The sequence below is a fragment of the Toxotes jaculatrix genome, chromosome 9 (genome assembly GCF_017976425.1).
Source record: "Toxotes jaculatrix isolate fToxJac2 chromosome 9, fToxJac2.pri, whole genome shotgun sequence".
Lineage (NCBI taxonomy): Eukaryota > Metazoa > Chordata > Actinopteri > Toxotidae > Toxotes > Toxotes jaculatrix.
This window is the reverse complement of record NC_054402.1, coordinates 19,839,578-19,861,536: the sequence shown is the minus strand read 5'-3', so window position 1 is coordinate 19,861,536 and position 21,959 is coordinate 19,839,578. Positions and strand designations below refer to the sequence as shown.

Below are 21,959 nucleotides of genomic sequence, written 5' to 3'. Positions count from 1 at the left end.
CTTTATGCTCTGACACACAAAAAAAGTACTACATGTAGAGTGCAGGCAATTTCAAATCTTGATTATCATCATGTTGAATGTTCCTGCCTGGACATATAATGGTGACCAACAGCTAATCCATATAAATAAACCATCAGCCAGAAGAAGTGTCAATTCCATTTAGTATTCAAAAACAGTACTGCCTCAAACCATATAGCCAATTGCCAAAATATCCATATTGGCCAAAATATCCTGCTTTTCAGTTCCTTGTGTGGGTCAACCTCCAAAAAATGCTGGGTCCTACATTTCCACATTACAATTCATCAGCATCCTATGTTACAGTACATCCTCTGTGTCTGGTAAATGCCCATGTCTTTCAAACTCTGTGCCTTCAGTTTTTAAGACTTATCATAATTGACACAGAAATTTCTAGTCCACAAGCCCAAGCTGAGATAACCCTGATGACATCATTACGACATAATCAGGGTTATTTAATCAGAAAATGACGATTATACAACTGCTTTCACGTGATGACTAAAGCTATTTTGATGTGTAATATTGGTGGCATGCCCCTTTGACATGTAACCCCAGATAACCATACTTTGGCTTCATGATTTGGCTAGCACTTGCCACCTCTTTCCAAAAAAGAGTTTGCCAGAACTTACTTTAAATAATGGGTCTGGAGGGGCCGTGGCTCAGGTGGTAGAGCAGGTTGGCTGCTGATCCCTGGGTTGGCTGTTCGATCCCCAGCTCTCTTGATCCACAGCTGTGTCAGGAAAGGCATCCGGTGTAAAAACCTATGCCAAATCAAACGTGCAGTTGAGAACCAGCTACAGCGACCCCTAACACAAGCAGCAGAAAGACAACACAAAGATTGTAGGTTCAACTCCCAGACATCATTTCTGAAAAAGCTGGTTCGAAACAAAACCAAACATTTCACAATTAAACTACATTTGTTGCATTTGTGATAACATCAAGATTGAACAAATATTCTTCATCCCAGAAATTGACAGCTTAATCCTTTTTAGGTTATGAAACCGTTAAAAAGTTACCCACCCATACTGACTGTGCTAACTGCTGCTATAGATTCTGTGTTGTTGACCTTATGTTGGCGAGAACAGATTACAGCAGAATGAGCACTGACTCTTCCAAGCTGGACAGGCTGTGATACCACAGAGAGGCCATACTGCCTGCTTCTCCAGTGACAAACACTAGCTGGATCATCATATATCATATCAAAGGAAATATTCCATCAGAAATATATCACACTGTATGTTTTTACAAGGCATTAAAAGTTTTCAGGTTAGCAGGGAATGTGCAATCTTTGTACAGTCATAAAGATGTTAAATTATTTCTTTTAGCATGGAGGTCATAGTTAGTGATGATGTTGTACAAGACTGATTTATATTCAGGGGAGCTTCTAATATGTATTTAGATAGGGAGTGGAAAAAAATAAATTAATTAATATATAATTAAAATTACATACTTCTAACAATGTCACCAAAACCTCTACACTATTAATATTGTTAAAGCCAAATTTATGGCATTTAATAAATACATAATATAAAAGCACTCATCCTTTGTGTACTCAGATGTTGATGATGATTAACACTGGGAGAACTCTGGAAATTACAGGAGCATATCACTTGTACTGTCATGAGAGGTCTCCAGGACAAGCTAGGGTGGGGCAGTGCACATTGTTATGGGAAAAAAACACTCAAAAATAGAAGAGTGGGGTTTAATTCTCCTGAAATCAGGTTTTTTTTTTCTTGAGCTAATTTTCTTCAATCAGAAACAGAGTCCAATGTTAAACTGAAAACATCCCAGAGGAGAAAAACTTATGAAAAAAATATGTAGCAGGGTTCCCAAACAGTCCTCCACCAAATGTGCCTGTTGGCCCCCTTTTGGCTGTTTCTTGTCACTTGAACAGGTCTCAGCTGTAAAGAGTACCTTCCTGAGTGCAGGTTGTCTCTTCAAAGTCCGTAGTCCTAAGCTCCCTCCAGCCCATGGTCTTTGTTCCCCTGCTCCCTTTGTTCTCTCCGGCCTGCTGCAAAAAGGTGGCTAGAGCACCTACACCTGTTTAAGTGGTGAGGCATTCTGGGAGATGTAGTGTGTGCTCTGGCGGCCATTTTGGTATGCAGCAGCTGGTTCTGTATTGGAATGTAGCACCCCTCTGCTAAGCATGTCCCCTTGTGATGTCACACACTCTTATTGTTTGATAGTCCACTGATTTTTACAAAACAACTCTTCCCCATAGCCGTATTCTCTCATATTTCATTCAACTAATGTAGACAAATACACTGTAATTCTCCAACCACCACCTACACTGCACAAAATACTCATGGTAGATTAAAGAAACACTTTATCTAAGCTTTTTGCAGAGTCAGTTTCAGTGTGAATTACATATGAGAAAGACAAATAATGGCATATTTTCCCAACAAAAGAAACACATGGAGTGAGTGAACGCTGAACCTTGATGAGTTCTCGTCAGGGTCATTTATTTTCTGACTTTAGTATCTCAACAGATTTCTGAGTGGGTCACAGTCACTTAGACAGCAGCAACATGTGTTATGGCACAAGAACAGACATACTTTTAGGCCAAACATATGTAAAGGGAGGGAAAGTGAGGTGGGACAGAAATAAAATGTCTATCTGTCTTTAGGAAGCTCCTCATTTAAGAGACCAGAGTAACTTCAATTTACTACATACTACTCTAAACTTCAAAGTATTGAGACCTTTTCAGTGTGAAGAATAACGGGTAACAATTTGATATTTTCATCAACAGAAGCTGCTCCTGAATCTCCACTGAGCTGAGCATAGAGAAGCAACCTTCACCACGTCCCACCCCACATGATATATCTACCATATCAAGCTGAAAGGCAAAATAATTGACATAAAACAAACATTTATTGGCAATGCAAAGTGAATGTAGTAAACCTGTCTATAAGCGACTGTAAAACATAAGTCAAAGGCAAACTGTAAACTACTTGATGGATCCCAACGTGGCATTTAGTGTACCAAATGTTCCACGTTCTGTTTAACCACATTATTAGTAACCTAGGTTCATTTTAGCTAATTTGTTGTCTCACTGTTGTTCCAAAACAAATCCAAAAGCAAATTGTTTAAACACGTTTATTGGCCTTGCTAATCTTTTTAACATTAGTCTAACATTAAGTTGCACATGTGGCTGAGGATTATGTTATGTTGTCATTTTGGCAAAATGCTTCAGTAACATTAAAAGAGTATTACTAAAGACATAACGTAAGTAACATTACACAAGTGAAATATGGACACTAGCTAACATAAGACAATAAAAGAAATGCGAACATCTAAGGTTACATCCTAATTGTGAACAACTCTCATGAACAACAACTTAACAGGTTAATTAACAGTCCCAAGCTTCACATATCATCATATAAGGCAATGAAGGTTCTCACATAACAGTACTGTAAGATGTTCTTTTCTCAAGGCATGTGGGCAGTCACACAAATGATCAATTTTGGATTCAAATGGCAATTTCCACCAAAAAGTGACAAGTTTGCAACCCAGCTTGTCAATGCTCGGTGTATAGTAGTGTCTCTGCATGTTCTCACGACCATTTACACTTTTATAGAGGTCACACTCTTCATGAATGTGTTGGTATCTTTTTGTTCCTAAACACCTGTAGGCCTATTTCTTTTCCTATTTTCTTTTTCCTATTTCTAAAGGTCATAGGATGGAATAAATCTGCTTCTGTGAACCAATCCTGAAGCAGAAGCCAGTTTACTGAAAACCTTAAAGCCTCAGAGTCCCAGGACACCTTTCTGCACGTTGCATCTCAACAGTGTATTTCCAGCTTCCACACACTCTGACACACCTGGTGCTGAAAAAAAACAATCACAAAAAAGTCATTAACAGAGGAGATTGAATATGGGAAAACAGCTGATTGTAACCAGCGTGCACTGTTACAAACTGCAGTTCAGAGCTTTTTATTATGACTACTACCATTCTGAGCACGGAGCCATGACACAGCCTTCGTAGCCAGAAGCTCCCACTCTTTCTTAGCGTCCATCTTGAAACCATGAAGCCAGATCAGAGCCAGAATGGTCGCCCACACTTCCTGGTTCACCTAATTCACCATATCAAAGAAAAACACATGGAACAGGCACAAGAGGAGGAATAAAAAAAAAACCCAAAACAAAGAAGACACAGCACAAAAAGAAAGTACTGCTGGATGGTTTTGAACAATTTTACGTCTCAACAGGAAAGCAATACAGCAGGAGATCATTCATGCCCACATTCTCACTATGTTCTTGTCTCCTAAAATATCACTGAACAGCCACGACAACGTTGTCACGCTCTTGTCTTCAGCTCATAAATTCAGCAATAAAGATTTCAGCTGGTGTTCAGCCAGACACCATATGGAATTATCATTATTTTTATGATTATATATCCTTAGTTGCTTCAGTAACGTGTTTTATGGTGTTATTTTGAAGGTGAAAGTGAGCTCTGCGTTCACATATGTTCATTTTACTATTAAATAAAGTGCGTAATAAATAAGCAAACGATAACCCACCGATGCAGGCTTTGTCTTTTCCACCTCCTCGCTGGTCTTTCCCAGCGTAGCTGCCAGAGCTGGATCAAGCAACCAGCTGCCAGAGGCCTTCTGGAGGGAGACCAACTGCAGCAAAGGGTCTCTTGGTGGTTGATTGGGTTCAGTTCTTCCAGGGTGGAGAAGGATCTGACTTTTTAAAACTTGTCTCTGACACAAAGCTCTCACTGAGGAGAAAGCTAAAATAAAGAATAAACACAAAAGATCTGACAGGTCTCAGAGTCAAATATGAATGTGACAACATTCATGCTACATTAATTGAATTTTTTATGTATTCAGAATGCCACGCCAAGCAGAAATTGTTTAACATATCTTTTATCACTCACAATTAAGGGTTATCCTTCATTTGTGAGCTGTCGATGTTCTCCTTGCTTATGTTGTGCTATATATACAGTATGTGCCAGTTTCAACATGTTGGTATGTTAACACCTGCTAATTAAAGATCTATTCAAAACAAATATCCATAATATTTCAGTCTGGACTAAAGTAAAGCTCATTACACTATGCACTTTTACAACACTGTAACAACACTCGCGGAGGACATTGTATGTAAGAGACAGCTCAGAAACCCTGAACTCTCCAGGTTTCTTTCTAACAAGGAACTCCTGTAGTTTTAACATTTTCTTGTCCATTCCTTTTTTTCCTGTCTTCTCTGTACATTAACAAATTGGACACAAAATAACTGACTCAAAAAAAAATGAATGTATGCTTAACAATGCTTCTGACTTCTCACTAACCCTCGTGGACTGAAGAACACCCCACCAACAATGCACCTGCACATTTGAAAAGAAACAAGAATAATAATAATAATAATAATAATAATGATACTTTTACTTATACAGCCCTTTAAATACAAACATAGTAAAGCATAAATACGAAAAAGTAGCTTTGAGTTGTTACTTACGTTTCATGATTTTGCTAGGGGAAGGAAATGGCATTTGCGCCATGCCTTGATGACTACAGTGAAATGAAACACCTGTATGTAGTGTGCAGAAGACAGGATAGAAACATCATTAACAAGCCCACTCTCTCTCTGTATTCTCTGGACAATGACTTGCTCTATTCACACATCAGCTCAATTAAGTAAAGTGTGTTTCATGACTGGTTCAACTGATTCATACATTTGCGTGTGCACACAGTTCCTCCAGATTAATGTCTAGAAACGCACAGGGCTGCAGTGCATGTATGGAAGCAGCTAAATATGCATGTACACATGCAGTATTAATAAAGTGAGCATGTTTGGGTCAAATGGGGGAAAAAAAGCATATCAGTATATATCAAAATTATGATAAATATATCATTCAGTGCACTGTTTTTAGCACAATTTCTTCCAGATTTACAGGATATTTTTCAAAAATTGTGCTTCAGCACAAGATCAAAGTGGTCAGTGACACATATGTGTTTCACTGGCTTTTGGAAAAAAAACACTCACAGGTTATTTCAACGTTTCTGCGCAACAGAGGTCCTTGAATTGGCTCGCCATTGCAGTTGTTGACAGCAACGAATGCTGTGAAGGAGCTGCTCACTCCTGACTGGACGCTCAGCTCCACCACCTTCTCCTTCACTCCTCCATCCTCCTGTCCTCTGTGCTCTCTCTCCTCCATCTCCAGGGAGTGAATCAGAGTCCGAGCACCCAACCTGTGGACTGTTGATCTGCACACAGGAGAGAGGAGTAAACCTCACTACCCACTGCACTAAATGGTTACTGTCTGATCTGAAACTGTGTTACCCTGTGTCTCCTTCAGGTTTGAGACTGAAGCGGAGCTGGTTCTGAGAGGGATGACCTGCAAGGCTGTACTTGACCGTCACACAGCCCTCTGCTGCCTCTGAACTCTGAGAAAGCATTAGTGTTAGAGATTGTGTTCAGTAAACAGAACTCAAAAGTAATAATTAAAAGCCATATCTATATTATATTTAAACTTTACATTTTCAAATTCAAATGTATTCATATCATATTACAGTTCTTAATTCATGTGTGCATTGATTCAGCCTTTCAACTTGTTTGGTTTCTGTTCCTGTCTTTAAAGAAAGCTCACTTTTAAAAGTGGCAACTGGAGTGACTGTAAAATGAATTTAATCAATCATGAAACAGAAACTAAATGTTTCTGCAGAAAAATTCACATTTTTTAAACTGCAAAATGTGACTGGAACTTTATTTACTTTCACTTTAAGAAAAGCTTCTTAGTTTGTATACTCTACAACTTGTGAGCACAAGCACCTTGTTGCTCAGAGATTCTAGAAAGATAATGGCTCTAAAGAGAAGTTGGTTTAAGTTGAAACTAAAAATCATTTCTTGTCCAACTGTAAATGTAACAGTAGACACACTCTCCTAGTTCGCTACTTAGTCCCCTTCATATGACCAATCACACAGGCATGAGATGGGGCTGCTTCTACCTGTCCAGTGAGTTGGGCATAAACCAGTGACCTTTGACCCTGGAAAAGTGATGTGATTGGTGGAGAGAGAACAGTAACAGACACTTCCTTTGGTAAATCCCATGTGACTGAGATATCCACCACAGCTGGCTGCAGAGCAAATCGAAGCGACTGCATCACCTGGTTGGAAAAAAAGTTGGGACAGGAGCTCAGCTTTTACTTAGTGGAACTATGATTTGTGTGCACAAAAAATGACTGTTGCATTGTTTAACTTGACAGTTTTTCTATGCTTTAATATCTTTCTTACCTTAGGTTGCATCCTGTCAGCGCCTGTGATGAACTGAGCGTGACCTCCTCCTTCCTTGGCCATCCCATTGATTAGAGCAGAGCTGGCCCCTTCCCCAATCCCAAAAGAGAAACACCTACAATACAATAGTTTTGTTTGTAACACACACAGCACTACAACATGGGACATGGTGTTGGAGTCATGTCTTGTGTTCTGTGTCTTTACGGTTTCACCTGTGAGAACCTGAATTCTTCTTCACCAGATTTATCACTTCCTTGGTGTTGGACACCGCTCCGTCAGTAAAGACAAACAGCTAGGGAGGACAGTTTACACATAAAAACAAACATACCTGTCAGTTTAAGACTGTATTTGGAAAGCTGAGAATAAGATTGTAGGAACTATCTTGTTGATCACTTGTGTGGTATTTCTACAAAAAAGATATTCATGTTGTGTGTGTGTGTGTGTGTGTGTGTGTGTGTGTGTGTGTGGTGTATGTGTTTATGTATTACTTGTCTTGGCTGACTGGGAATGCAGGGCTGGCTGTAAATATGTTGGAGGGGCTTAAGGATCTCTGTTCCTCCCAGATTTGCCTCCATCGCCTCAACCTCCTTCAGAGCCTCTTCCATGGTCTTCTGGTTGTACTCCACACTCTTACTGCCATCACACAAATGCATGAACACATGCACCAAGGCAAACACACATGTACAAACATTAACAACAAAATACAGGGAGGACTTTACTGAACTCAGTGACATGAGGGAGTGACTTACGGGAAGATGTGTTCATAGCTGGACCCAAAACTGTAGATGTTGAAATAGCAGCCCATGGGTAAGCTCTTCAACAGGAGCAGCAGAGTGTCCTGGAGGAAGGACAGAACAGATAGTGAAGGTTACTGTGTCAGAGGGACACTGAATGATTTTATGACAGAGTTAACACTTCATGAATACCCTGGCACTGCCAATGCGAGTCTGATGACTCCTCCAGGTGTTCATGGATGAACCCATACTCCCAGATCGATCCATCAAGAACACAAACTCTCCACAGGAGGCGAGTGAAGACATCACAGACTGGGGCAACTCAGGGTACAGGCTCAGCATCACTACAGGATCACCCATCAGAGTGCCTGAAACACACATTGTTTATTCCAACACATGTTGGATACCACACATTTTATTTGCAAAGTAACAGTGTTAATTTTGTTGCCAAAACGTATGATGACAAACACTCACTGACAACTTGTTTTTCACAACGAAAACAAGAGTAAATAAAAAGTAACGAGAACTCCGATGAAATGCTTTACATTGAGTAATGCAAACTAAACAATAAACCAAACAACAGTGTTTTAATGTGACATGTTATCCAAGAACCTGCACCTGTGGGAACACACACTTCATCTTCTGATTAGTAAAACAGTTTCCTCCACTGTTCAGATGATGATTTAGCCACTTGACTTGTTGCACTACTATAATTAACCTTGCAAAATAATGTGTTTGCCAGTGATGTGATCTGAGGACACCTGCTCTTGGAAGAAACAGACTGATGGAATAAATCCATCTACAATACACTGAGAATCAGACAAGAGGTGGTAACAAAACAGCTGAGACAAATTATGGAAACATCCAGACAGCACATCATTTATAAATGAGGTGAGCTAATGTAACTATCAAGTGTTACGGATGTGGAAGTAACATCAACATCACTCTCACTCGATTGTCTCCTGTGTGACTATTTTAGTGAACAAGTAAGTGCATGACTGATACAAGTCAAAAGACCTAAGACTAAATCTAAATCAAAACCAGTTGCCAAAATTAACACTGTAAATTAGCAGCTTCACTAATCTGCTCTCACCAGGTTTGGCAGAGGCCTGTCCTGCCTCCACCACAGCAGTGGGTTGGTGGGCGTCTTTGTAATAAATCAGAAGTTCAACATCTCTGTTAAACTTGTGTCCTGCAGCCAACTTCACCTGCAGTTCACAAAACACACTCATAAATATCAACAAAGTTACACATTTTGTTCTCAGTACTGAGGAACAACCACACACACAACACACATCAGCAGTCTACCTACCGTGGCCTGGGTCTGCTCTGTGTTGAGGTACTGGAGAGGGTCCAGGGAACAGTTGGACTCTACTTTAGAGACTGGACGAGGAGAGGACACTCGGGCAGAAAAAGACAGACTGTAAGGAACCAGAGAGGCTGGGACAGAGGTCACCTGGACACTGACACCTTCACTACCTGTGAACAATATGAGACAAATTATGGATGGTGTAATTAAATAGCTATTACATACTGAAAACATTCAAGCAGTTGTGAACTTTTAGTCCACATTACATTTTGTGTTAAACAGGGCAGAAAAAGCACTTTGATAAGAACATAACTTGTATGTCCAAAAAGTATTTTACAGCTGCAGGACTTTTTGTTTTTGGGGATCACAATGTGATCACCATTTTTTTAAGCATCACTTGAAATTGATCTATATTTATTCCTAAAAGTCAAGGAAAATAAAAAACTTGGCCTCGTTATCTCCTATATTTTTCTCAGGTCAGTGTTTTGTTGTTTCTGGCAACAGTCACATGTCACATGCCTTGTTCTATGGTACAGAACAAATGGCAGATTTTGGAAGATTGTTTACATCATAGGTTCTGTCAGTGTTGTGAAGGTGGGTTTTTGACTTTAGCTTAATGGTTACTGGTCAAAATGTTGGCTGGATTTCTCACCCTGAGGTTGGTAGCGAGGGTTGAGCACAGCAGGCAGACAAAACCTCAGACCATCATCAGCCTGCACAGCCAGCTCAGTGACATATTCCAGTCTGATGGAGGCGCTCTCTCCTGGAGGCAGACTGCCCACACTCAGAGAGAATATATCTGGACTCTCCTCACTCTCCTCCAATAGGAAGGCCTGCTGACCGGAGCTCAGAGCATCATCATACTCCTCACGAGCCTGGAGACCAGATGACACATGTGAGCCACGTTCACTGTCTTTACTGTTTCTTTAAGATCCATTATAGTAAGACTTTACTGTCCATCTCACCTGCTGTTTCTCCTTCACCTCAGCTACAATCTCTGTCTGTCCAATCTTAGCACTGAAATGACAGACAGCAGCATCTCCAGGCAGAGGGAAGACAAAAACAGCCTCTATTGGTTTGTCCTCCTTGTTCTCGTAGTTCAGAGTGGAGACCAGTGTAGCCACATGGTCCTTCACCTCCAGCTCCACCTCAATGCTCTTCAGAGGAACTGACCGAGAAATGGAAAAAAAGTTTAAAATTTTCATATGGTAGGTTATGCTTAATGGTACGCATTTAGTCAAATTTATTTTCTGTCCCCTCTACTCATCCATGAAACTGTATGTATTCAGTTTTGATTGGATCAGCTCCTTTGCTGCCTCCCTGTGGCCCAAACACAGATTTGCATGGGCAAATATTTGCACACATGCTCTGTCGGGGATTTCACCCATTTTTTTTTCCTCACAAACAGTATTAATGATACAAAACCAAATATAAAAGTGAAACACAAAGAAAACTACAATGCAGGCAGATGATACTTTAAATTTCATAGGGAGCTAAACACTTAACAAAAGTCATGAGGTTCAAAGGGAGAAAAACAGCTCTTTACCTGGTTCCTTCTGGACAGTTAGGAGACCACAGCAGCTCATCTTTGTACCTATGTAACAGACAAAAACCACACAGATACACACGTTAAAAATTTTTTTTTATCTGCATATAAATGTGAACAATTTAAAGAATGAGGCTTTGCTTTGCCTACAATGACAATAAAGCTATTCTATTAAAATCTTGCTCCCAAGGACAGACAAATAAGACAGCAGATACAGTATGTGAATGCAACTACAATGACAGCTGTTTACTGTAGGTTTCATTCAATAAAAATAAATAGATAGATAGCTGGAGAGGACCTTGTTTCTGTTTTCTCTCTCTCTCTCTCTCTCTCTCTCTCTCTCACACACACACACACACACACACACACACACACACTTTCTTCATACTTCCAGTCATTTCCAGAAATCCTGCTCTGTTGCTCTTTGCTCCCTGTCTGAACTCAGCAAAACCTTCCACAATTCTTCTTTCTCCATTAAGATAGAGTTTAGGGGAAAAAAAAAAAAAAAAACTGCAGCCCAGATGTCACGCTTTACATCAACAAGCTAATTTTCATTCAGAGGTCTGTCTAACAGTGAGTCATCTCATTCTACTCACAGAAGAAAACAGCAGACATGCCTACCTTTGAATTCAGAGATTTATGAGTCCGGGACAGTTTGTGGCAGTTACTCCTCTGCAGATACGTTAAGGAAGAGGAAGTGTTTTTGCAGCTGAGGACAGATGCTGATGCTGTCCAGGCTTTGAACGTCAAAATGATTTGGAACTGGAACTCCCCCCAAATGCACCAAAGAGGAACGCTTTATTCCCCTCACAGAGAAGCATCGGGTGGGTGGAGCTTGTTTTGGCCTGCTGCCACAGTCTCTAGATGACGAGGCAGCTTTAAACAAAATTAGGACTTAGTTTCTAAAAAAGAGAGACATCTAGAAGTCTATCCATCAAGCAGGATGCCTGTAAGCAATGTGTGTAGTGTTTCAATGTTTTCTCACATGTTCAGCAGACTTCCACCCTTGTCCTCCTGCATGGTCCCAGACTGTTATTTCAGTGCTATTTCAGTAGGTTTTCTGAGAGACAAGAAGAAAACAGAAAAGATTTTGCTCGTGTTGTTCAGATCCTTCAAATTCAAAGACAACTGTTCAGACATTGCAACAACAGTTCAAAATAAATAAAATAAAAATCTCCAAACAAGTTCTGCAGTAAAAGAATGTGGAATGACTCACAATAAGACATCAGACGACACATTTGTTTTAAAGAAAGCTTTTATTTCACAAAAGACTAGCACACAATAAACCACAATATTTATCATTTCATGTACCACAGATATAAAAGTATACAGTTACATTAAATTATACAGTACAGCATTTAACACTAAAGGCTCCTACAAGGCTGTGACAACACTCACTTAGCTCACTTAGCTACTCACTAAGACTCATGGGATATGTAATTCTAAAAAAAAAAAGCCATTGTTTGGTTTAAATGACACAACCTTGATTTTAATTATTTATTTTCATTTAGAGTGTGGTGGTAGATTTCAACAGCATTTAGCACAGAGTAGGAACAGATAAGGAACCTGGTTCAGCTGTTCAGAAAGATCAATGAAAAAACTACATTGGCCAACTACAAGTGTCACTCTACAGTTTCTATATAATAAGCAACAAGTTTAAATTTTGAAGACGTTATTGTACTAAGTCAAAACAGTTTCAGGTAAAAGGCAGCAGTTAAGGCTGAAAAAACAGAAGCACCACTCCATATGCTTGTGTTATGTATGTTGTGTCACATGCTTTATGGGTAGATGAAAGGCAGTGCAAATATAGTGAGGAAATTATGGCACAAAATGGAACCAAGCTAACTTTTTTTCCCCATGTCAGCCCATTTCTATGTAGTGAAGTGCAATAAAGGGCAGTGTTGCTGAAGCATAATAAGCAATGTAAGGTAAAGTAAAGCTTCTGTGCACCAATCCCAAAAAGAAGCCAGTTAAATTAAAACCTCAAAGCCCCAGGACCTCTTTCTGCACGTCACAACCCAACAGTGTATTTCCAGCTTCCACACACTCTGCCACACATGATCCTGAAAAAAAGTAAAACAGAACGAGCAAAACTGAGTATAAGCAAACAGCTTATTCTATCCATTACACACTGTTTAAAACAACAGATCAGCACTTTACAGCACATTACAGTTACCATTCTGAGCATGGAGCCATGACACAGCCTTCATAGCCAGAAGCTCCCACTCTTCCTTAGCGTCCATCTTGAAACCATGAAGCCAGATCAGAGCCAGAATGGTGGCCCACACTTCCTGGTTCACCTATTTCACACAAAATTCCATTAAAGTGGACACAGGGGAAAAATGTGACTATAGAGTTTTGAAGACAGTATATTTTCATGTGAGGCATTCACACATATGTTTAATTACTTTCATAACTAAAAATACCACAGGGGGGCATCATTCCCAGTGTGTTCCTTATATATACTGAGCAGTCCTGACATCCTTCTCACTCTCATATCTTCAGCTCATAAAGAACACAGCACCTGAGATTTTAACAGGTGTTACTGGAATTTAACCACTGCTGACATTAGCTGCTGCTGTAAATCACAGTCAGACTCATCTCCATTTCCAATCTGATTTTGTGTGTCTTAGCTGGCCTTTTTTTTTGGTCCCAATTTCTTAGATATACTTATTTTTATATTTAACCATTTATTATGTTAATCTAATTGGTTTTGTGAATACATCACATAAATGATACCGTGTGATGAAATTTGTTTTAAAATAACTCCCATTATTAATTTGTGCTATTATTTTCAACAAGCACTCACAGCTGAAGGTTTTGTGTTCTCCACCTCCTCACTGGTCTTCCCCAGTGCAGCAGCCAGTGCTGGATCAAGCAGCCAGCAGCCAGAGGCCTTCTGGAGGGAAACCAACTGCAGCAAAGGATCTCTGGGTGGCTCCTCGATCATGGCGCCTTCAGTGTCTTCAGAAAAAAAACTCAGGTTAAAAACAGGTTAAATGATCCCTGTACATCATTCTACTGGTTTCTTTATTGTTGTTGTTGTTTTAGATACAGTACACTGCAGGTGAGACTATTTGAACTACATTTAACTACAGCCCATGTTACTTCAGGTATGTATCCATGTTGGCCACTTTATTTATCATATTATGTCAGTGCTGTGTTTATGACTTTTACTTCTCTGTTTTATACAATTAAAAATGTTATACTGGTCTGACTGGAAGAAAACCCTTTATAAACATAGCTGAGTTGTGCAAATTAGTACTAAAGATTACACGAGTAAGTAGAAATATAGTGACACAGCTCAAGTTACCTATTTAGTCACAAAGGGGGAAGTGATTAAAAAGCTTACTCAGAATTTAAAGCATTACATTAGAAACAAGTCATCCTATCTGTCTGTCTGTCTGTCTCAGTAACATTTACAGCTTGAGCTTGCATTTACAGGCTCATGTTTGGATCAATTTTCAAACCAGATTTACCTGATCACTGGTTCAGGCCTGAACATGGTGAACAGCAATCAAAATTAAGATGAGCAGCACTTTTTGATTTCTGGGTGATAACCAAACTTACAGGTAACATGATGCCCTGGGGCCCAGAAAGAATTTATGCCATACACTCCGATTTCAAAAGAAACTACAGTTAAACTAAGCAGTAAATGTCTGAGAACCCCAAATGAACTGAAAAATTACCAAGTACTCTTTGAATCATCACCAGTCTATATAAAAAGAATCAATACTTGTTGTGAAGTCTATAATGTGTGTGCACCATTGAAACACAACAGATACCTTCGCCACGGGACAGGAATGCACATTGTTCAAGCTCTTCACCTGATATGTCCATGTCATATGCTGCTTTGGAGGAAATGCATTGTTAAAATAGCAAAGGTATACTAACATATTTCATGATTCTAATCAAAATGCACCATTGAAACACAACAGATACCTTCACTACGGCACAGGACTACATCGTCAAACGCCGCACCTGCTGTGTCCAGCGCCAACATTCCTGCGTCAGAGGAAAAGCATAGTTAGAACAGCAAAAGTATATTAACATATTTCATGGTTCTAATCAAAATGAATAAATCAGTTTATTTATTGCACAATAACTTGTGCAGTGCACTTAAAAGATGCTGGATGTTGTAACGCAGAAAAAATTTTAAAAGAGAAAAAAAACCCCACCACAGTACTTTTAGACTGGGTGAATACCTGAACACGAAATAACAAGTGTCCTCATGTATTTTTGTGTTCAGCAGTTGTAGAATTACATCAATGTGTGTTCAAAAAGCCAGTGACCCTTTCACTCACTTGGGGCCATACAAGGAACAGGCATTGTATTGCAAGCAAACATCATCCCACCTGGGAAGCCTGAGAAAAGAGAGTAGGATTTTAGTTGCCATTAAATTGATAACACAAGTTTTTCACAAATTCAATGCAGATTCACTTTACTTGTACCAATGCTTGCTTGTCTTTCCTTATTCATAGAAGTCCCAGTAGTTAAAAGAGTATCTTGACATTTTAGTAAATGCACTTAATTGTTTACTTGCAGAGAGTGAGATCAATGCCACTCTCATAGCTGTCTGTTCATTATAAGACTATGGCCAGCAGCTGGGTAGCTTAGCTGAGCATTAAAACAGAATGGAGCAGCTAGCCTGGCTCTGATCTAAGGTAAAAATATTCACCGACCAGCTGAAAAAACAAGTGTCCTCATGTATTTTTGTGTTCAGTGGATGTAGAAATACACCAGTGTGTGTTCAAAAAGCCAGTGACCCTTTCACTCACTTGGGGGGGCACAAGGAGTAGCCATTGCACAGCAAGCATATGCCATCCCACCTAAGTCTGAGAAAAGAGAGTAGGATATTAAATGAAGGTCATTTGCCAATAAATTGATACAAGTTTCCTGTTTGTTGCTCTTGGAGAAAGACACTCACGGGCTATGGGAATATTTCTGGTTGTCAGAGGTCCTTGAATCGGCTCGCCGTTGCCTTTGTTGACAGCAATGAAGGCCGTGAAGGAACTGCTCACTCCTGACTGAACACTGAGATCCACAACCTTCTTCTTCACTGCCTCATCAGGCTGTCCCTCATCGTTTTTCTTCTCCATCTCCAGGGAGCGAATCAGAGTCCGAGCACCCAACCTGTGGACTGTTAATCTGCAGACAGGAGAGAGGAGTAAACACTGGTGGAGCTTAACATTTCTATGAATGCAAAACAGAGAACTGTGTCTAGATAGTCCAGTTCAAGACACTGTTAACATGCTGATGCTAAGGTATGGCTTTTCCTATATCCACTGTCTTAGTCAGTGTGCTAGCATGCTAACCTTTGCTAATTAAAACATCAAACTTGCAAGTTTTTAAGTTTTTTTTATGTTATTTTTCTCGACCATGTCACTTTCTTTTAGTTTACACTGTAAACATCATCATCAAATGCTGCACAAGGTTTTAAAGGGATGGGTTTCAATGTGTGGAACAGATAAGGTGACTGCAAACATCTGAATGTGGTGCCTGAACTTAGGCGTATTAAAACTATATTACCTCTTGTAACCACTTTAGACATAAGACTAAAATAAACTTGGTTCTGTAAAATTAGTATCTAATTTAAAGCAATATTGCTGTGTAATCTAAAACTGTGTTACCCTGTGTCCTCTGCAGGTTTGAGACTGAAGCGGAGCTGGTTCTGGGAGGGATGACCTGCCAGGCTGTACTCGACCGTCACACAGCCCTCTGCTGCCTCTGAACTCTGAGAAAGCATTACAGTTTTATGGAATAATCTTATCTTTATTATTACATTGAGATGGTGCTGATCCCACCTGTCCAGTGAGCTGGGCATAAATCAGTGACCTTTGACCCTGAAAAATTGTTGTGATTGGTGGAGAGAGAACAGTAACAGACACTTCCTTTGGCAAATCCCACGTGACCGAGATATCCTCCACAGCTGGCTGCAGAGCAAATCGAAGCGACTGGATCACCTGGGTAGAAGAAAATATATACAAAAGGTTGGGAGAGGATTAAAAAAAATCTTTACAGTAGATTTGTAATCATGCCATCTGTCTGTTCTTGAATTTTTTTATTCAATTTTTTTCATCTGTCTTACCTTAGGTTGCATCCTGTCAGCGCCTGTGATGAACTGAGCGTGACCTCCTCCTTCCTTGGCCATCCCATTGATTAGGGCAGAGCTGGCCCCTTCCCCAATCCCAAAAGAGAAACACCTACAGTACAATAGTTTAGTTTGTAACACACACAGCACTACAACATGGGACACAGTGTTGGAGTCATGTCTTGTGTTTTGTGTCTTTATGGTTTCACCTGTGAGAACCTGAATTCTCCTTCACCAGATTTAGCACTTCTTTGGTGTTGAACACCTCTCCGTCAGTAAAGACAAACAGCTAGGGAGGAGAGTTTACACATAAGTTACACAACATCACACCCAGTTAAACACAGCATATGCTTAAAGTCATTCACATAATGTTCTGAGAGGTGTATTAGATTGTTGTTTCAGTGACACAAGTGGATTTAACATCAGTATGTAACTCTAAAGAACAACAAGGGCGTGGTAAGTATGAGCTTCAAACAAACCAGTCTGTCTAAGATTGTTCAATGAAGGATTTTTAAAAATGGATTGGATAAGTATGTTACACCTGATCTGTTTCTAGTCGATTGTTTGCTCTGAGTATACACCATGTCAAGCAGCTCAAGCACCCTTTGAATGCCTCTTTTGACAGCCTTAACTCTGCAGCTCCATGTGAAGAGCTGCTGAGAGCTCCTGTCCCAGAATCACCACACCCTGCATTCTTCACACAGGACAAGGTACAATAACATCTGAGCTGCTGCAAAGCAGACAAGAGCCCAGGTCATGATGGCATCCTGGTAACAGAGCTGAAGGCCTAGACAGAGATGGAGAAACCTGGAGGGGAGCAAATGGGAGGAATGGCTTGCCTGATCTGAACCCAAGAGGTGTCTTGTGATTGAACTTCTGTGCTGTCCTGCAGTGTCCATAATTTGCACTATGTTTGAGACGTGGTACGTAAGCCTACCCGGTGCCTTAAAGGTGACTAAAGGTTGTTAATTAACTTTGTAGCCAACCTCAGTTGAACCTCAGTTATGTCCTGCTATCACACTTCTGTGCTAGCTGTGGACTGATCATAAAACGGAGCACGAAATAAGTGTAGAAACATAAGCATCTTAGACCAAAGGGAAGGGAAGGATGTACGAGATTGATGTACAAGTTGTAACTTACTTTGTGTGTATGTGAGCATGTGTGTGTGAGTATGCTGAATATGTGTATGTGTGTATTACTTGTCTAGGCTGACTGGGAATGCAAGGCTGGCTGTAAATATGTTTGAGGGGCTCAAGGATCTCTGTTCCTCCCAAATCAGCCTTCATCTTTTCAACTTTCTTCAGAGCCTCCTCCATGGTCTTCTCACTGTACTCCACACTCTTACTGCCATCAGAAACACACAAACAAAGAAGGTCAGGTGGTGGAAGGTTGTACAATGCTACCAGCTTCCAAACTGCCAAGTATCAGTGTTCACATCAGCTTGTGCCAGTGCACAAATACACATGTACAAACAGTGATACCAAAAACTGAAACACATTTTATGGACTGAGGCACTCACGGGAAGATGTGTTCAAAGTTGGAACCGAAACTGTAGATGTTGAAATAGCAGCCCATTGGTAAGCTCTTCAACAGGAGCAGCAGAGTGTCCTGGAGGAAGGACAGAACAGATAGTGAAGGTTACTGTGTCAGCGGGACACTGAATTTATGATAGAGTTAACGCCTATAATGAATACCCTGGCACTGCCAATGCGAGTTTCTTGCTGCGCCCTGTCATTGATAGGACAATCCATACTCCCAGATCGATCCATCAAGAGAACAAACTCTCCACATGAGGTGACTGAAGACATCACAGACTGGGGGAACTCAGGGTACAGGCTCAGCATCACTACAGGATCACCCATCAGAGTGCCTGAAACACACATTGTTTATTCCAACACATGTAACTCAGTTGGAAGATGAGGATAATGAACTTCACTAATCTGCTCTCACCAGGTTTGGCAGAGGCCTGTCCTGCCTCCACCACAGCAGTGGGTTGGTGGGCGTCTTTGTAATAAATCAGAAGTTCAACATCTCTGTCAAACTTGTGTCCTGCAGCCAACTTCACCTGCAGTTCACAAAACACCACTCATAAATATCAACAAAGTTACACATTTTGTTCTCAGTACTGAGGAGCAACCACACACACAACACACATCAGCAGTCTACCTACCGTGGCCTGGGTCTGCTCTGTGTTGAGGTACTGGAGAGGGTCCAGGGAACAGTTGGACTCTACTTTAGAGACTGCACGAGGAGAGGACACTCGGGCAGAAAAAGACAGACTGTAGGGAACCAGAGAGGCTGGGACAGAGGTCACCTGGACACTGGTAACTTCACTACCTGTAAACAATAGACAGGTTAAGCATAATTAAAGTATAATAAAGCATAATTAAATTAACCATAATTAAAGAGACACTGCAGACTACAAACCACTGGTCCCGCAGACGTTCTACATGACCAGAGAACATTCTTACCCTAAATGCCCCTGTTGTAGGGTAAAATAAGACTACCATACACCCCCTCTCTTGAAGGATCCTGAGGTGTTCACAGCTGCAGTCTCCCCCAAGGTCTCCTCCCAAAAGAGAAATCAGATGCCCGAACTAAAACTCAACTGATAAATCAGGAGCTTTGCCTTCAAGCTCAGTTCAGTTTTCACTCTTTTGGGAGCTGTATTGTTCATTGTCCTGTATTGTTCTGGTGGGAGTCTCCCAGGACAAATTGGTCAAAGGCAAGGGCCCAGACTAAGAACCCTGTTCACCTGAGAATGGACAGAGCAACCTTGCCTAGAAGACGAAAATCGAGGCCCACTTGTGGAACCAGGCCTGGGAGGGAAGTTCAGGAGTGAGCGAGAGGTTACTAGGCCTCCACCTAAGGTACATACTCACACTGAATTTTTTCACATCTGAATCATGTGAAAAAAAACGCTGAGGTTAAAAGAATCAATGGGAACAGAATTACACAAAAATGAGCCAACAGAAACCACCACACCCACATTCACATACCAGTGAGCAGAGTAATCATGGTCTGGTTCAAAATCAAGTTTCCCACTGCTGCTGTTGTGCTGTTTCAGCTTAGAATGAAGCAGGTTGGTGCAGGAGCCAAATCCAAATAATATTTGCATATATTAATAATAGATATATGACAGATATCAGGTATGATTTGTTACAGGTTTTCCATCCAAACCAGGTCAGGTTCCTTCCTTTAAATGTCATTTATAAGAACTTTGGTCCAAAGGTTTAAGGCAGGATCAGGGTCCTCAAACCTGGAACCTTCTTGATGTGAGGCGACACTGCTAACTGCTGCACCACCGTGCCACAGTAATGATGACATGATAAAAAATTATAAAAGATATAACTTTACTTATGAAGTACCTTTCAAAACACATTTACAAAGAGATGTAAAGTATATTAAAAAATGTTGGCTGGATTTCTTACCCTGAGGTTGGTAGCGAGGGTTGAGCACAGCAGGCAGACAAAACCTCAGACCATCATCAGCCTGCACAGCCAGCTCAGTGACATATTCCAGCCTGATGGAGGCGCTCTCTCCTGGAGGCAGACTGCCCACACTCAGAGAGAATATATCTGGACTCTCCTCACTCTCCTCCAATAGGAAGGCCTGCTGACCGGAGCTCAGAGCATCATCATACTCCTCACGAGCCTGGAGACCAGATGACACATGTGAGCCACGTTCACTGTCTTTACTGTTTCTTTAAGATCCATTATAGTGAGTAAGACTTTACTGTCCATCTCACCTGCTGTTTCTCCTTCACCTCAGCTACAATCTCTGTCTGTCCAATCTTAGCACTGAAATGACAGACAGCAGCATCTCCAGGCAGAGGGAAGACAAAAACAGCCTCTATTGGTTTGTCCTCCTTGTTCTCGTAGTTCAGAGTGGAGACCAGTGTAGCCACATGGTCCTTCACCTCCAGCTCCACCTCAATGCTCTTCAGAGGAACTGACCGAGAAATGGAAGGAAGCACATGAAGACAATGTGAGAACTGTTGTACTTTCTGCAAAGACATTTTAAAATAACTCTTGTTACTCTTTCAATTTTCATTCTATTTTAGTCATATTAAGGCTGAACCCGTTCATCAAGCTGATAGTAAAACATGCCTCTGTCTAGCAGTGTGCAAAGCGGGATATGATCATGTGCCCAACAAACATTACAGCCAATACAAGCCTTTACTTTCGAACTTTACATGATCCAAAAAGTTAGTGTTTGTTTTCTAACAGCTCTGTACCTGGTTCCTTCTGAGCAGTTAGTAGACCACAGCAGTCCATCGTACCTGTGCAACAATTAACAAGGACATTTGAGGACTTGAAATGATAACTAGTGTGCATTGTGAGTCTTCAGCAGTTATTGAACAGTTAATATATTTATTACATTGTACATGAATGTTATCAATAACCATTTTTTGTAGCATACTGTTAAGACAGAACTGAGGTTTCATTTTCTTACAAAAAAGTGTGAAAATCCATCAAAACATTTTACTGCACAAATCTTATTCATTAACGACAAAATCCATTTCTTTTATCGTAATGTAACCCTCAACTCAATCTATCTAAACAATGTCTGCATGCACACACTTATCAATGATCTCCACTGCCGCAGGTCCTCGCCCTTCCCGGTTCCGTTTATGTAGAAGGCGACTGGCCTTCGTCGTTACCAAATTTCTATAACCTTACAATAATACTCAACACAGATTCCTATATATATATTCAAGCCCGGTGTGACAACAACACTGTCCAGCAGCTATTAATACGGTTCCCCCAGAGTATCTCATATGATTCCTGTGAGTCAGGCTTCCGGTAACCAGTGAGTCATGTTAGACTACTGGAATAAATACAGAGAAGAAGACTGCGCACCTCTGACGATCAGTGTTCAGTGTCTGGAAAAGTTTTTCTGCAGCTCCCTCCTGTAAATGAGTCGAGATAACCCTGTTTGTTGTTGAACAGGGAAGATCTTATCCCGATCTGAACTGGAAGTGACAGTCACGCCCCCCTCCCCACCTCCACCTCAAGGGTACGCTCGA

At 40.7% G+C, this 21,959-nt stretch overlaps 1 protein-coding gene across 7 annotated transcripts in view; it reads right to left on the bottom strand.

Moving 5' to 3' along the window:
* Window positions 1–2,594: 2,594 nt before the first annotated feature.
* Window positions 2,595–21,959, bottom strand: part of LOC121186850 (von Willebrand factor A domain-containing protein 5A-like) — a 45,546-nt gene continuing 26,181 nt past the window's right edge. Inside the window, exons 1-21 of one of the 7 annotated variants that reach the window (XM_041045693.1) lie at window positions 21,514–21,746; window positions 21,168–21,212; window positions 20,679–20,881; window positions 20,362–20,584; window positions 19,101–19,267; window positions 18,881–18,995; window positions 18,625–18,800; window positions 18,450–18,538; window positions 18,130–18,274; window positions 17,140–17,219; window positions 16,928–17,042; window positions 16,644–16,802; window positions 16,470–16,573; window positions 15,767–15,987; window positions 15,618–15,674; window positions 15,144–15,203; window positions 14,782–14,844; window positions 14,625–14,690; window positions 13,649–13,803; window positions 13,016–13,139; window positions 2,871–3,841 (exon numbers count right to left, since the gene is read on the bottom strand). In XM_041045693.1, coding sequence (XP_040901627.1) covers window positions 3,762–3,841; window positions 13,016–13,139; window positions 13,649–13,803; window positions 14,625–14,690; window positions 14,782–14,844; window positions 15,144–15,203; window positions 15,618–15,674; window positions 15,767–15,987; window positions 16,470–16,573; window positions 16,644–16,802; window positions 16,928–17,042; window positions 17,140–17,219; window positions 18,130–18,274; window positions 18,450–18,538; window positions 18,625–18,800; window positions 18,881–18,995; window positions 19,101–19,267; window positions 20,362–20,584; window positions 20,679–20,881; window positions 21,168–21,207 — 2,442 coding nt within the window. In that variant the 5' untranslated portion in view covers window positions 21,208–21,212; window positions 21,514–21,746 and the 3' untranslated portion in view covers window positions 2,871–3,761. Of the gene's footprint in view, window positions 3,842–3,963; window positions 4,088–4,534; window positions 4,750–5,307; window positions 5,344–5,474; window positions 5,547–6,002; window positions 6,224–6,299; window positions 6,404–6,964; window positions 7,124–7,250; window positions 7,366–7,462; window positions 7,543–7,738; window positions 7,884–7,999; window positions 8,089–8,176; window positions 8,353–9,077; window positions 9,193–9,296; window positions 9,464–9,945; window positions 10,169–10,258; window positions 10,462–10,839; window positions 10,883–12,210; window positions 12,903–13,015; window positions 13,140–13,648; window positions 13,804–14,624; window positions 14,691–14,781; window positions 14,845–15,143; window positions 15,204–15,617; window positions 15,675–15,766; window positions 15,988–16,469; window positions 16,574–16,643; window positions 16,803–16,927; window positions 17,043–17,139; window positions 17,220–18,129; window positions 18,275–18,449; window positions 18,539–18,624; window positions 18,801–18,880; window positions 18,996–19,100; window positions 19,268–20,361; window positions 20,585–20,678; window positions 20,882–21,167; window positions 21,213–21,513; window positions 21,747–21,792 lie in introns of those variants that run through there. The other 6 variants (XM_041045691.1, XM_041045694.1, XM_041045692.1 and 3 more) reach the window with 6 other exon arrangements.